General features: G+C 37.1%; 1 protein-coding gene across 1 annotated transcript in view; it reads left to right on the top strand.

Annotated features, from left to right (window-relative positions):
* The window catches only part of HSPA4 (heat shock protein family A (Hsp70) member 4), a 38,565-nt gene that overhangs the window by 19,995 nt on the left and 2,584 nt on the right, over positions 1-15,986 (top strand). The window contains exons 6-17 of the mRNA XM_044454252.1: positions 1,523-1,656; positions 2,699-2,943; positions 3,482-3,558; positions 4,879-5,030; positions 6,612-6,718; positions 7,001-7,134; positions 8,055-8,236; positions 9,198-9,290; positions 9,599-9,751; positions 9,912-10,037; positions 10,609-10,716; positions 15,853-15,972. Of these exons, the coding sequence (XP_044310187.1) occupies positions 1,523-1,656; positions 2,699-2,943; positions 3,482-3,558; positions 4,879-5,030; positions 6,612-6,718; positions 7,001-7,134; positions 8,055-8,236; positions 9,198-9,290; positions 9,599-9,751; positions 9,912-10,037; positions 10,609-10,716; positions 15,853-15,972 (1,631 nt within the window). The remainder of the gene's footprint in view (positions 1-1,522; positions 1,657-2,698; positions 2,944-3,481; positions 3,559-4,878; positions 5,031-6,611; positions 6,719-7,000; positions 7,135-8,054; positions 8,237-9,197; positions 9,291-9,598; positions 9,752-9,911; positions 10,038-10,608; positions 10,717-15,852; positions 15,973-15,986) is intronic.

Raw genomic sequence — 15,986 nt, 5'->3', positions numbered from 1 at the left:
TGTTCTTCATTTACATCTTCATCTTGAAGCTTGGATGAGGGTGCTTTCTACCCATATAGCTGGGAGATGTGGGCTGGGGGATATCTCTGTAAGATTCCCCCTCCCAAGGATGCAGCAGTAGCTACAAGCTTTGCAGAGGAAACTACAATCTCCTGTGGTCCCTAAGATATTTCCAAGGGACCATATGATTGTTTTCCTAGGTCAGTCAAAATCGATAGTATGAAAATTTTAAAGCAAGCAATCTGCAGTATTTGAGAATGATTCCTATGTATACTGTAGACAGTATGAGACTTCTGTCCAAATACCGTTTCATTTATTTCTTCTTTCTACTTAGCATAAGGAAGGATACATGTGCTTAAATGGCACAATGTGTAGCAGGTTACAGTTGACTAGTATGGAGTACACTTGTAATTTTGTTTGTTCAAAATTAAGGCATTTTTACAGTGGATGCTATTTGGACTTACCTTGGCGTAAGCTTCATTAAAAAGAAGGATTTTTCTTCTGAGTAAGTGTGCATAGGATCATTCTGACAATTTTATAAATATGCCAAATAGTTCAGTTTTATATGCTCAATCAGGAGTGGGCAATTTGCGACCCTCCAGATGATGCTACATTCTAAGTTGCCCACTCTTGTTTTACAGCAAAATAGGTTTAGGGTTGATTAGAAAGACAGGCTTGTATCCATATAACTGGTTTCCATCAGTTGAACAGACCATTCCTTCTCCCCCTGCACCTCCTCATATGCTGTGTACATCTTGAGTGTGGGGTCTTCAGGGAAGGGGAGGTAAGGGGAACTACCATTGCAAAAATCTGTTTACACAATATTTGATTTCCCCAAAGTATTGCATATATTTAAATCTTACTCAATTTTTATCTGATGAAATGCAGATTTTCTTCAAAAATTTTACAAATGTTATATATTTACTCTCACTTCATAATTTGGTGTATGAAAATATATATTTTCATAAATATATTTTTGGATGAGTGTTCATTCTCTGACAAAGAGTTTTGATTCATGCATGGTTATTTGATTCATGATTCATGCATCATGAGCATGCTTGAGTAACCTTGATTCTGCAAAAGGTGAATGTCCTTCTATTCTGTAGTTTCATGTTGCCTTTGCAAAGCATGTAACCTCAGACTTCAAAAATCTCAAGGTGACATTACAACATTTCTCAAAACTTCTATATAGCACTGTGCTCTGATGTCCTGCATTTGTAATAATTATGTGCAACTTTGTTAAATATTTCTTACTCAGAGGAAAGTATTCAGGTGTATCATTCTGCTAGTGGAAATGACATTGCACTGGCAGATCCAGACAATATTGAAGAGGAAAAAATTCAGCTAAACTTGTCTGCATAAGCAAGGCTCTGCAATTGAAAAAAATTATGGCACGATTTAAGTTTGTAGAATGGCACCATTGGATACTGCTCAGAGGAAGGAAATTTGTTTGAAAACAAATTGTATAGCTAACCAAGAAGAAAATGGTTTTTACTTATACTGGACTGAATTTTTTTTCTAGTTGCTCTTGCATATGGCATATATAAACAAGATCTTCCTGCATTAGAAGAGAAACCAAGAAATGTTGTATTTGTTGACATAGGGCATTCAGCTTATCAAGTTTCAGTATGTGCATTTAACAAGGGAAAACTGAAGGTAAGTATATAGTTGCGTTCATTTTAATTCCAAAAGTTACTGCTGCATTTGCAACACAGAAAGTACTAGAGTTAAGGAATTTGCAAGCTTTATTGCAACTGGGCAACTATTGCATAACATTCACATACCAAATATAAACATAAGCAACATATTGACTAATAGAATGCCCAACTTACATCTCTTCAGTGAAAGCACCAAAACTTGCTATAGATTTATTCCTATGGGCATGCCTTTGATCATAAGGCCCTGAATTTGGAAATGTATGGGTATCCTATGCAGGAGGAATGGTGTAGATCACCTTTGCCTTCCTGTTCTTCTGCCATGTGTTTATTGCTAGACAGATTCTTTGTTCATACACTTTGTTGGAGGGGGAAGGAAGAAGACTGTAGAGGCCTTGGGATAACTCCCACATTTGGCTCCTCAGTATCCTTTCCATGCATGCTGAAACACTCCTTTTACCCCTGCTCGGAAGTTCAAGTTCCTCAGAGAGCAGCTTGGAGCTCTGATTCACTCACCTAATGTCAGAACTGTCTCCAACCTTGAATTGAGGAATGCAAAAGGTAATTTGGACTCTTAGTTGCTGACTAGGGCCCATATAATTGCTCTCTCTGTCCTTTGAAAGACGACAGTCCTTTGAAATGATGGTAGCTATACTAACTGTGAATGACAGCTTTGTGATTGTTCACGTTTTGGCCATCCCTCTATTCCCTAAACAAATAAATATTCCATGATAATACATGAGAACAGGAAAGTAGGCAGCTAGACTTTGAGATTTTGCAGCCTGGTAATTTTTCCCTCTACTTTAGTACGTTACTAGTGTCCTATTACTAATCTGTGGATTGCCTTTTATTTGTGGATATAGTACTGCTGGCTGCAGCATACAACTTTGTGTAACAGATTTACAGTGGTTTGAAATCCAGAGCCTTTGATTTCACTAAGTTGAGCAAAACACCAGTTGTTTGGGTTATTCAATATACTAGGAAGTCGAGATCTTGAGAAGAAATCTGTGTAATGGAGATAATTTATTTCTTCTATTATAAAGGTTCTTGCAACAGCGTTTGACACAATACTTGGTGGCAAGAAATTTGATGAAGTATTAGTAAATTATTTTTGTGAAGAATTTGGGAAGAAATATAAATTAGACATAAAGTCCAAAATTCGTGCACTGTTGAGATTATCTCAGGAATGTGAAAAACTGAAGAAGTTAATGAGTGCAAATGCCTCTGATCTACCAATGAACATAGAATGCTTCATGAATGACATTGATGTCTCTGGGACAATGAACAGGTATCCTAGTTTAATTTTGTCTGTAGTTTAACCTCTGCCTATAAACTGCTCAGCTTTATAAGGAAAATAAGCAATTTGCCTTGTTCATATCTTTTCTATAAATCTGTGTATTATCTGTGAGAAAGATGGGAAAGGTGTGAGTGAGAGATTCTTGTACAAATAAATGTTTCTGCAGTTGGAGGGGGTCAGTGCACTTAACTTCTGTGAGGTTATTCTTGGTATGAGGTGACTCAGAACTTCTGCTTTGTACACATTTTAAGAAAGCCCTTGGAAACAAAATGGAGGAGAATTAATGAGGTTGGTATCTGTTGAGACAGGAGACATCTTGGCTAAAAATATACAATTCAACTGAAGAATTGCAACACTTCAGAATTATTAATTAGCAGCTTTTACACAATGTACTGCCATCTAACTACATTAAATCAAACATTGTAAATTTTAGGGATGAAAATTTAAGACATACCTACAAACATAATTATTTCATTGTTCTTCATCCTTTTGCTTAGTCATATAATTTTACATTTCTACCCACCCACAGGAGCAAATTTTTAGAGATGTGTGATGACCTGTTAGCTAGAGTTGAACCACCACTTCGCAGTGTATTGGAGCAAGCTAGTAAGTGCAGATTTTGTTACTTGGAATGCAGTATAGTATTGGTAAACATAATAACCCAAGGAATTCTAAAAGAATTAATACACTCAAAGTGCTATATAAAACAAGAAGCAGTAATTACTTTTAGGTGTGGCAACTCTGTACCAGCACTATCAATTTGCAAAAAAAATTAAAATTAAAAAGGTTTATTGGCTCACAGTATTTACTGATGAAAGATACCTGAAAATATATGCATTATAAATAGTCCACTTTAAAGCCTTATACTATTTGTTTGATACTGATTTTTTTCCAGATTGTTGGCCACTGTGGGAGGCCATTGTCTTGTTGCCATTGTCTTAAAAGGCACCTTACAAATATTTTAAACAAAATAGTATAAATTCGGATTGTGTCCTGTTCAGGATTGTATACAGATTGTTTCCTTATACGCATTGCTAATATTTACAAAAACATTCATACCTTAAGTAGCAATATACTATTTTAGATTGGCTAAAACAAAGCTAAGCCTAATGTAAGCTCACTTCTTAATTGCTGATGCAATAACTGGCTAGCAATTAAGTATGCTCCAGTTGAAAAATGCTGCCTATATTGTGTGAATTAGAGGCTTTTTAGTGCCACTGAGTATGTAGAGCATGGGTCCTCAAACTATGGCCTGGGGGCTGAATCCGACCCTCCATAGTTCGCCACGCGTGCACGTGTGTGGTGAGGTGCCAGCTTGCTCGCAAGGAGATCATTTTTGAACTGGCTTGGAGAAAAGGATCTCCTAGCGAACAAGCGGGTGCCTTGATGGGAGATCCTTTTCTCTGAGCTAGTCCAAAACGATCTACTTGCGAGCAAGCCAGCCCCAAGGCACCAGCTTGCTCACAAGGAGATTGTTTTGGACTCATTGGGAGAAAATGATCTTTGCGCACTCATACCCCTGCAATTCTGCGCGCATGCACGTGCCCCCCCTCCGGCCCACACCCCCCACCTGCACCATCTTGGCGGCCCGTGCCTATCGCTGGCACCTTTCAACTGGCCCCCTATTCAAAAAATTTGAGGACCCCTGACTTATAGCATGGTATTCTTCTTGACTTGGAGAATCATTCCAAAGACTTTGGTCTTTTTAAATCCAACTGGTAGACTTCACCCTCTGCTTTGAAACTGTTATACACTCTTGAAATTTTTTAATGGTAATTTGAGCACCATGTTTCTAACCTAATGTATGTTGCTTCTGGTTTTAGTGCTAAAATGTTCTTACAAATAGCATTGAAGATAGCGGAATTTTCCTTATGCATGTGAGTTTTAGCCTTGGAATGTCTCAAATATTTATCTAAATTTGTGTAGAATTAAAGAAGGAGGACATCTATGCAGTAGAAATTGTAGGAGGAACTACAAGAATACCTGCTGTAAAAGAGCGAGTCAGTAAATTTTTTGGTAAAGAAGTCAGTACAACTCTGAATGCTGATGAAGCTGTCACACGAGGCTGTGCACTGCAGGTAATAATGATCGCTTGTAAGCTTAGAATTTAACTCTCTGTTCAATGTTAATTTCATTCTAGTTTCTTGAGAGCTTCTAATGAGGGTAATGTGGCTGATTTGAAAAAGGTATTAAGTGATTGGAAAGGAATGCATTTTTGTAGTTTTCTGCGTAGTAGTAGTAGTAGTAGTAGTATTTATTTATTTATTTATTTAAAACATTTATATGCCATCCTTCATGTATAACATCTCAGGATGGCTTTCAACATTAAAATCAGAATATAATAAACCAATCAATACCACAATATAATAAAACAATATATAACCAATAAAAATAAATCAAAAGTGGCTGTTAAAACCATTAATATGTTAATTTTTAAAATAACGCTTGAATAAAAAAGTTTTGACCTGGTGCCAAAAAATATAGGCTCGGCTCCAGGCAAACCTCTCTGGGGAGCGCATTCCACAATCTGGGTGCCACCACAGAGAAGGCCCTACTCCGAATAGATGTCCTTTTTACCTCTTTACCTCCTTCAGGGAGGGTACCAGTACTAATCCCATAGACCCATTTAAAGCCAATCTTTATAGCCTATCTTCTGGTTAGGGTAAAATGGCTACCAAAGGACCTTTGCAAGCTCAATAGATAATTTGTTCAGTCAATCAAGAATCCTCAGACAGTGTTGGACTAGATGACATGTGGATGTAGCCACAATCACTGAGGTCATCTGCCTCCTGGCCAATGTGCCTATTAGAGTGTCTTCAGCTAAGACTTTGGTTTGCCAGTTTGGGGAGGACATAGAACTGGCAAAGCTGCTCTGATCAGGGCACTGGCTAGAATCTCCTCTAGCTGACACCTTAGGTGGGGGGTTGGCTTTGCCATGGTAGACTTACTTTTGAGAAGAATACAGGACAAGAGAAACTAATGGGGAAATGAGTAACTACTGTTACCGTTAATCAGACAAAACAGCAATTCCTTTCGAAGCTCTTCTGCCTCCCAGTCAGAAGCAGGAGTGGAATGTCCCATAGGAGGTAAAAGCAGAGATTCAGTAGGCAATAGACCTTTATGACTGGGCCTTGTCTAAGGCCCAGGGAACCAAATAGCCCAGTCTCGTATTCCAGATTGGCCTATGGACTAAAGGTTCTCAATTCCTGGACTAATCAGTACAAGAATTGCAGCTATCTTGCCCACAGAATCTATAACAATACCTAAGCTAATCTTTTACAATGAAATCTCCCCCTTTTTTTCCTCTAAGGTTGATTTTCCTACCTCCAAACACAGCCAGTGCTCTTATGTCCCCACCAGTTCTAAGGAAATCGGGTGGATGTATGACTTCTCTCCCCTGAAGTTGAAACACTGTCTCTGACCTCAGAGGGGGTCCCCAGTACCTTATGGTTTCACAGACAACTGGAGTACTCCTTTAATTGACTTCAATGGGATTTACTTCTAAGAAGCTTCTACAGAAATGTACTATATTAATTAAAAAACCCACAGTGCTTTGAAGTTCAAGCCTCCAATATATATTAAATCATCCTTTTTTGAGATTATAGCTGACTTGTAGTTTGATTTTTGCATGACTTAACTTAATATTTTGTTTCTTACAGTGTGCTATTCTATCCCCAGCTTTTAAAGTGAGAGAATTTTCTATCACAGATTTAGTACCGTATCCTATTTCTTTGAAATGGAATTCCCCAGCAGAAGAAGGAATAAGGTAAAACCTTCAACACTAAATGCATTTGTGAAGACTTAATTACAGCTGATAGTGGTCGTTAATTTATCATTCTGTAAACATTTGCATATGAAAATACTTGAATATTATTATTGATAACTTGCCAATGTGTTCCTCTTAACTGCTGCTACTGTTGTATGAGACATCTTGTTGTGGTTTAGTGAGCCCATAATTTTCTGGGCTCACTAAACAGAACTTGTATCTGAACTGTAGGAAAAAATGGTCTTATCTAGTTGAAGTAAAATTTATTCTTGCTTTCTATAGTGATTGTGAAGTTTTCCCAAAGAATCATGCTGCTCCATTCTCCAAGGTTCTCACATTCTACAGGAAGGAACCTTTCACTCTGGAAGCTTATTATAGTTGTCCTAAGGAATTGCCTTATCCAAATCCTGCCATAGGTATGTAATGATAAAAAAGCGATGCTGTCTTAGTGGACTGGTTCACATGCTTGCCACTGTTTAGTGGTTAAGAGCATGGGACTGGGACTCAGGCAATCTAGGTTCTAGTCCCCACTTGGCTTGGAGCCAACTAGGTGACTCTGGGCCAGTCAGGTTCTCACCAAGCATATATCATAGGGTTGTTGTGGGGATAGGATTGAGAGCAGCAGGAGAAGAATAATGTAAGCCGCTTTGAGTTTCTTTTAAGAAAAAAAAGGGAATACAAATAAATAAATTTAAGCCATGGTGGATTTTGGTGTGTTGTGATGGCTATCTCTAATATTTCAGTTAAAATGGGTAGTTACCATGACTAATTGTGTTGTGTAAATTTGGATACAGATCCAAACAACAGTTGCCTAACCCACGAGCTGCTTTAGGGTTCTGCAAATATTGTTTAACTCTCACATAAACCAGTCTCATCAGTGTTGGATGGCACAATAAGGAATGGAACCTTATTAGCCTACCACAGTTTGAATGTTGAAGTGCCACTGATATGTGTTGCGACCCACCATGTCTTAAGCCACCGTGAGCTGCTGTGATAGTGCATACTTACTTAGTGTGTGCATGTGTGTGTCTCTGTAAAATTTATGCTGATAAACTGGTACCTACTAAAAAAAACCCCAAAGATTACATGCTTGGATTAAATATGACATTTAGTAAGTAATCAATGAAATGATTTAACAGTTGTTTCTTTTGTTGAATTGAATCTCAGAATGATGGGTGTAATTTTAAATTAGCAAACTTTAAGCTACCAATATTAAAACAAAGCAATTTAAATATTGATAATGGAAAAGCTAGTTTCAGTCAATTGCTTTCTGTTAATCCACATGGAGCTTTCTGAGTTCTTTTTAATGAAAATATTGCCTGATTTTCTTATTTAGCTCAGTTTTTAGTTCAGAAGGTAATGCCACAAGCTGATGGATCCAGTTCAAAAGTTAAAGTAAAAGTCAGAGTAAACATCCACGGCATTTTCAGTGTTTCAAGTGCATCACTGGTGGAAGTTCATAAATCAGAAGACAATGAGGAGCCCATGGAAACAGATCAGCAAGCAAAAGAGGAAGAGGTAATTTGGGTTTGCTGGATGCTATTGCTAATCTACTATAGCAGTGTATTACTAATCTAGCCTGACTGATTTGAATGATTAACGTACAGAATTTTGTAGGTTAAGGTCTATATATGCTGTTGGTTTTAAACAATCCTTTTAGCAAAGGTTATATATATTTACTAATGATTAGCTTCAATCATATATTTACAATGTATATGGAAGCAGGCTATGTAGAACTTTTTGATAATCATTACAAAAATGTAGATTCAAGAAAGTAAACCTGTACGAGCTGATCCTCTGCAAATGGCAGCCTGTATTTCTGACCATCATTCCCCCTCTTCTGTTGGTTCACTATCTATTAATATTCTTCAAAAGTTGAAGGAGTATACAATTTAGCTGCCACTAAAGTATCCCTGCTGAACAACACCACTAGGGTTCTGAGCTACTTTTTTTCAGCCGCACCCAATACTACCGAGCCTCTAGGGGAAATCCCTGCTTCCACAGTGGAAACCCAGCAGCTCCTAAAGTAAACAAATGGGTCAAAACACTCATTTCCAAAAGCATGCAGATCAATGGAGCATTACTGCCCATTAAGATTTCAGAAGCAAGCATTCCAGCTCATTTCCTGGCTTACATCAAGAAGCATTACTTTCCTTTGGCGCGCACACTGGATCCTGCAAGGACAGTGGAACCAGTGGCAGTTGAGTTGCCCTGTTCTATAATACCCTTGGAGTGCTGAAGTGCTCAGAGAGCTAATTGCAGTAGAACTATGACAAGTAGCATCTGGAGACTCAGCATTTCTCTTCCATCCTGAAATTAAGAGTTACTCTTTCCTTAACAGTTTGTACAGCTTGGTAATTAGAATATGGTAGGGTGAGGACTCTGAAGTCCAAGTATAGAGGAAATTGTCTTTTAGTTGATCATAATTAAGGAGTATAGATGAGAAAACCCATATTAATACTTGCATTTATTATTTCAGAAAATGCAAGTTGACCAGGAAGAGCAACAGAAGACTGAGGAACATCAGCAGCCAGCTCAAGCAGAAAACAAGACTGAATCTGAGGAAATGGAGGTAAAAATTATGTGCTATGCTTGTTTACAGTTAAATACTTTTACACAAACAAAAGGCCCTATAACCTCACTATAAGAAGCTAAAATAACATACACTAGTCTAAGCAGCGTTACATCTCTTCAAGAAAAAATGTCCACCAAAGCCTAAGCCCTAGTAAAATTGGTGGCACTTGCTTAAGTGTAGTTGTTACTATGCTCGATCTGTTAGTGAAATTAGTGATAGCCTTAGTGTGGGTGGGAGTCAGAGAATTCTACAAAACAGAATTTGTCACATTTTGTGTGTGTATTCTGAACCCTGTTTTAATGCAGACATCTCAAGCTGGATCAAAAGAGAAGAAAACAGATCAACCTCCTCAAGCCAAGAAAGCTAAAGTAAAGACAACAACAGTTGACCTTCCTATAGAGAATCAGTTGGTGTGGCAGATAGGAAAGGACATGCTAAACTTATTTATTGAGAATGAGGTAAGTCAGTCTAATGCACTTAAAGGGAATAGAGGAATACTTTTTACAAATTATAGGTGGCTGATGCTTAAATTAGGGGTGCCTATAATGCATGTACAAAAGTACTCAGTTACAATCTCTGCTTAACTGAAAAATGGTATAACAAATATGTTTCCTGTAGGGTAAAATGATCATGCAGGATAAACTGGAGAAGGAACGGAATGATGCCAAGAATGCAGTTGAGGAGTATGTTTATGAAATGCGAGACAAGCTTTGTAGCGTGTATGAAAAATTTATTAGTGAAGAGGTAGGTATTGTTTATGACAATTTTCATAGATAAGAAAGACAAGTCTTACTCTCAGAGTATCTAATGTCAGCATCAGTAGCTTCCACAGTTCACTGACCACAGAACACTATGTAAATTGAAACATTAATAAGGCACTCATACAGATATTTGAACATGTTGTTCTGTCCATCCTCTGTTCAGTTTCCTCATCGTATACCCAATATATAATAGAACTTCACACTTTCATACTAAAGATGTATAGCCAAGTACTAGAAGAACCATGATTGTGCTCTGTTCTTCCCCTGCACCCCTTGTTTTACTTGACTCACTGCTCCCAGGAATCCAAAGCTGCTTTGCCTGCTTACTCGCTATCTACAATTTTTCAACCTGCATACATGCTTTCAAGTTGCATTTAAAGCTTTGGGGATCAGTAAGCATTTGCAATTCTTTGAGTGAGTTTAAATTATGCACTAACATGAAAATGTATTTAGTTCTAGAGGATTAGAACTGAAAATTCATGTTACTGCAATCATATTTGAATGCATAATTTATTGAAAAATCTTTGATCTGTATTTTGTTTACTTTTCTTCAGGATCGTAATACTTTTACTCTGAAGTTGGAAGATACAGAAAATTGGTTATATGAAGAGGGTGAAGACCAGCCCAAACAAGTATACATTGATAAACTGGCAGAACTGAAAGTAAGTGGTACTTCACAATTGTCTAAACTTTTCACATGAGGAATCTGTGTCTGCTGCATGGAAGGAAGTTCCTTGCATTTTAAAAAGCTGCTCTGGGAAAATTCTCAAGAAAATGTAAACCAGCTATTATGGAGGTTGGGATGATAGATGATTATTCACGTTATCCTAATTGCTTATGCTATAAATGTTGACATTACCATGGTTGCTTTAAATATGTGAGGTTTGCATGAGCATCATAAACACCCAAGCTCCGTTCACTTAAGAGTTATGCAACTCTTTAGCCTACCAACTTTGGCAGAGTTTGAAAGCAGCTTCCTAATTAAGTGAACCATTGTGTATAGCCCTTAACCTTCATATACACTTTGACTAGAAGAGTATTAAACATAATTGAATATATATACAGGAAAAACTTAAAAGCTGGTATAATAGCATTAGATATTGTTAAAGCTTTTGATTGTGTGGAATGGTCAACAAATAAAGATATTAATAGAATTAATGGGATTTGATAAACAATTTAGAAATATAATCAGTTATACTCAAGGAATTTTACAACAGTAATAATAAATAATGGTATAACAAACCAAATATCCCTAGGCCAATGTCCTAGACAGGGTTGCCCTATTTCTCCAATTTTGTTTGCTTTAGTTATAGGACTGCTGGCAAATAGTATTAGGAATGATAATTTTAATAGAAGGAATAGGATCTGGGAATAAAATTAAGATTAGCTTATTTGCAGATGATACATTATTAACAATAAAGGACCCAGTTAAGCTTATGGATCACATTAAAATACATTTAACAGAATTTGGAGAAATAATGGGTTTACAAGTAAATTGGGATAAATCAGAAATGATGTTATTGTAATAAAGTAGAAAAGGATGAGATTAAAAGAAATAAGATATGTATTATTATTATTATTATAACATTTCTATGCCGCCCCTAAGTATTTAGGAGTAAATAATACAAAAATTTGTAATGTTCAAAAGAGAATAATTTTGGTAAGTTAAAATATGACGTGAAAGAGAAGATGAATTAATTTTACAAGATTGGTTTATCATAGTTTAATAGAATAGCATAAAATTTTTTTTTTGTTTATGATGTTACCAATTAAGTTAACAGAAAAAGATTTGAATGAATGGCAGAACATGATCAATATTTATTTATTTAAAACATTTTTTTACCCCATCCTTTGCAAAAAAAAATACACCACAGGACAGCTTACAAAAGGTTAAAATAGTAATATAATAATACAATACCAATATTTAAAACATTCAACACTTGAAAACACTGAAACAACACTTTCAAAAACCAAAGAAAAGGAGGAAAGGAAGAAAAAAAGAAAATGCGACTGTGATCTAAAATCCTTAATTATTAAAATGATGGCTAACTTTACCTGGTACTGGAAAGAGTGGAGAGTTGGCGCCGAGCGGACCTCTCTGGGGAGCGCATTCCATAGTCTAGGCGCCACTGCAGAGAACATCCACCTCCAGGTAAATACCCTCTGTACTTCCTTCAAAGAGCGTTCCCAGAGCAAGGCCTCTCCTGCTGATCTTGAGGACCGTGAGGGCATGTAGGAAAGGAGATGTTTCTTAAGGTATCCTGGTCCCAAGCTGTTTAGGGCTTTATAGGTTAGAGCCAGCACCTTTAATTGGGCCTGGACTTCAATTGGGAGCCAGTGAAGCTGGTAGAGGACCAGCGTTATATGAGAATAATGGCTGGCCCCCGTCAGCAACCTGGCAGCTCTATTTTGAACCAAGGGCAGCCCCATGTAGAGCATGCTACAATAATTCAACTGGGAAGTTACCAGAGCATATTTCACTGTTGCCAGGCAGTGCTCGTCCAGGTAAGGACGCAGCTGTTGGATCAGCCAAAGCTGAAGGAAAGCACTCCTCATCAACGCTATCACCTAAGCCTCCAGGGAGAGCTCCAGGTCGAGGAGCACTCCTAGGCTGCAGACCCTGTCCTTTAGAGGGAGTGCAGCCCCATCCAGGACAGGACCAATATCACTTACCTGAAAACCCGAACCACCTACCAAAAGGACGTCTGTCTGATCTGGATTGAGTCTCAGTTGTTGGCCCTCATCCAGCCCATTACCTCCGCCAGGCACCAGTTCAGGACAGCCACTGCCTCACCTGGATTAGATGTAAACAAGAGGTAGAGCTGGGTGTCATCAGCATATTAAATGACATTAATACATTTTGTAATGGGGATAAAGCAAAGATTAATTTTTTAAAAAGATGGTATATGCCCCAGAAAATGGGGTTTAGGTATTCCCAATGTGAAATTTTATTACATAGCTAATCAAATGAGGCATATTCCAGATATTATACTGCAGCCGGTTAAGATAATATGGGATAAATTAGAATATCAACATATAGAGGGATCCTTATTAAGTATCCTTCTTCAATAAGATTATTGAAGATAGGAAACCCTTTTTTAAGCATATGGTCAGAATTTGGAATAAATATAGGGTGTGTCCAGAAAGTAATGAGAATGAAGTTCCTACACTCTAGAAGGGCTCTGTGAAGGGAGAAGCTGGCCAAGGTCACATGGGGTGGGGTGCCAGGCATATGTTAGAACACTGATCAGTTGTATTCCAGCCCTGTCAGAGTTGGGCCATTCTTCTTTGTGACACCTTTTTCAAGTGCCTTGTTTTAAGAAAAATGCAAGTGAGTTTGGAACAGTGGTAAGTGATAAAATTTTGTGTAAAATTGGCTAAAAGTGCATCAGAAACTTTGGAATTGGTAAAAAGAGCTTATGGAGAAGTTGTGCTATCATCTGCAGAAGCATACTGATGGCACAAGGCCTTCAGGGAAGGACGAGAAGGTGTTGAAGATGAACATTGATCAGGACCCCCCTTTGTCTAAAAAGAATGTGAGTGCAATGAAGTCTGTTCTCAATTGTGATTGATGGCTCACTATCAGAATGATTGCAGAGGAAACAGCAATTACCAAGTCATTCCCGTTCATGAAATCATGACTCAGGATTTGAACATGAGAAAAGTGTGTGCAAAACTTGTTCCACAGAACTTGTCACCTGATCAGAAGGAATGCCATCATTTGCCAAGACCTATTGCCCAGTTTGGAAAGAGAGCCTGATATTTTGAGTTGAGTGATCAAAGGAGATGAATCTTGGGTGCTTGAGTACGATCCCAAGATGAAGAAATGAAGTTGAGAATGGCACACATCCTCATCACCTCACCCCAAGAAAGCTTAAATGAGCAAATCAAAAGTCACATCAGTGGTCACTGGGATTTTTTTTTTTAAATAACGTGGAATTGTCCATAAGGAATTTGTACCTACTGGTCAAACTGTGAATCAAAGATTTCCCCTGGAAGGTCTTGGTTGCTTGAGACAGTGTTTTGTGTGTGTCCTGAGATCGGCTCAACTTGGATCTTTCATCACATCAATGCACCGAGTCACAGTGCTTTGGCTGCCAGAGAGTTTTTCGCTGAAAAACACATCACAGTGCTTCCTCATTCACCCTACAGCCCCAACTTGGCTCCTTGCGACTTTTTCATACTCCCAAAGAAGAATGGTTTGAAAGGACTGAATTTTGTTAGTGTGGATAACATTCATTTGAAGACTTCCAGGGATGCTATGAAGAATGGAAAAATCTCTGGAAGTGTTGTGTACACTCACAGGGTGCATACTTAGAAGGAGACAATGTTCAATTGTAAAATTTTTCAGTAAAAGAATTTTTAAAATAACATTCTCATTACTTTCTGGACACACCTCCTAGAGGTATCTATCCCATTGATTTCACTGTTATATCCAATTATGGAATTAGAAAGATTCTCAGCGAATCTGAGGAAGTACTGAAGAGTAAACATGTTACTAGGTTGAAAGATTGGCAAGAGAAAATGAAGAGTAAAGAAATGATACAAGCAACACTGGGGCAGAGTAAAATAAATTGATATACTTCAATTAGATTACTAAAAATTGTTTGAAGAAAAATTGTAAATGCAGAGTATACTAAATTTGAAGATATTATCTTGTTTTTCTTTATGCAAAATTATATGTGGATGAAAGGAATAAGTAAAATTTACAACATATTACTAGAAGAGGAAGATTGATATGATCCTCTTAAAGAGTCTTGGGAAATAGATTTAAAAAGAAATATTCGTGCTGAAGAATGGACTAACATGTGGGACAAGAGAATTTTAAAATTTATGACAGTAAGAATTAAAGAGAATTTTTATAAACTGGTTTGGATATGGTAATTAACGCCAGTTAAATTGAAATACATGAATAATGAATATTCAGTGTCTTTTGTAGATGCCACCAGTAAGTGGGTACATATTTCCATATGTGGTGGAAGTGTAAATATATAAATGAGTTTTGGGAAAGAATCTTTAAAGAAATTGGTAAAATATTGAAGTTACATATTGAAGTTAATCCTGGATTAGCATTATTTAGAGAACAGATGGGACAAAATACTAAAGAATTGATGAAAAATGTATTAACTGCAGTAAGACTAGTAATACCAAGGAATTGGACAATAAAATGTGAATATCATATAGTTGATTGGTATAAAGAAGTCTGGAATATAGCTGTTAATGTGGAATAATGGAAAAAAGGTTTGATAAATGGAAACAAATTTGAAAGTATTTGGAGATCTTCTATTGAATACGTTTTAATAAAAGGAAGGAGGAGTGAATCACTACAAGAGTCAGTGCAGTTCTGGAAGGGGAAGTGGGGCAACCTGAATGAATAAATGATCTTACATTAAGTAACTGAGTTGTTGGTGCTCGTGGAGGTAGTACTGATATTAATATATTGTTTAATTATGTTAATTGGTAATGTTTATGATGTAAACAATTAGGAAGAAAAAATGCAAAAAAACCCCATAGCATATATGAGGCTTAATTATATTTTGCTGCTGCAATAGTTCCTTGCTGCTAAAGACAAACTGCTTTGAAAAAGAATTTCAGATAAGTGATCTTAGAGAAAACTGCTGAGGTACAAAGAAGTCCTTCTGCTCACATGTGCATATCACTGCTCTGAAGTTGATTATTATCCAATTTAAACGCAGGAGGATGGATTCAACAAAGAGTTTTAAATTAATATGCCATGGAATCAAAGTTGCAAAGATGGGGCAATTAATGTGTCATTTCACAACTTTTCTTCAATTCAGACTGTGGGACAGCCTATTCAAGTGCGATTTCAAGAATCTGAAGAAAGACCAAAAGCCTTTGAAGAGCTTGGAAAGCAAATCCAACAATATATGAAAGCTGTTCTTTCGTTTAAAGCAAAGGTATTTTTACATCA

This window comes from Varanus komodoensis, unplaced genomic scaffold (genome assembly GCF_004798865.1).
Source record: "Varanus komodoensis strain SLA01 unplaced genomic scaffold, ASM479886v1 scaffold7_3, whole genome shotgun sequence".
In the NCBI taxonomy this organism is placed as follows: domain Eukaryota; kingdom Metazoa; phylum Chordata; class Lepidosauria; order Squamata; family Varanidae; genus Varanus; species Varanus komodoensis.
The sequence above is the reverse complement of the archived record's forward strand: the minus strand, read 5'-3'. Positions and strand labels throughout refer to the sequence as shown.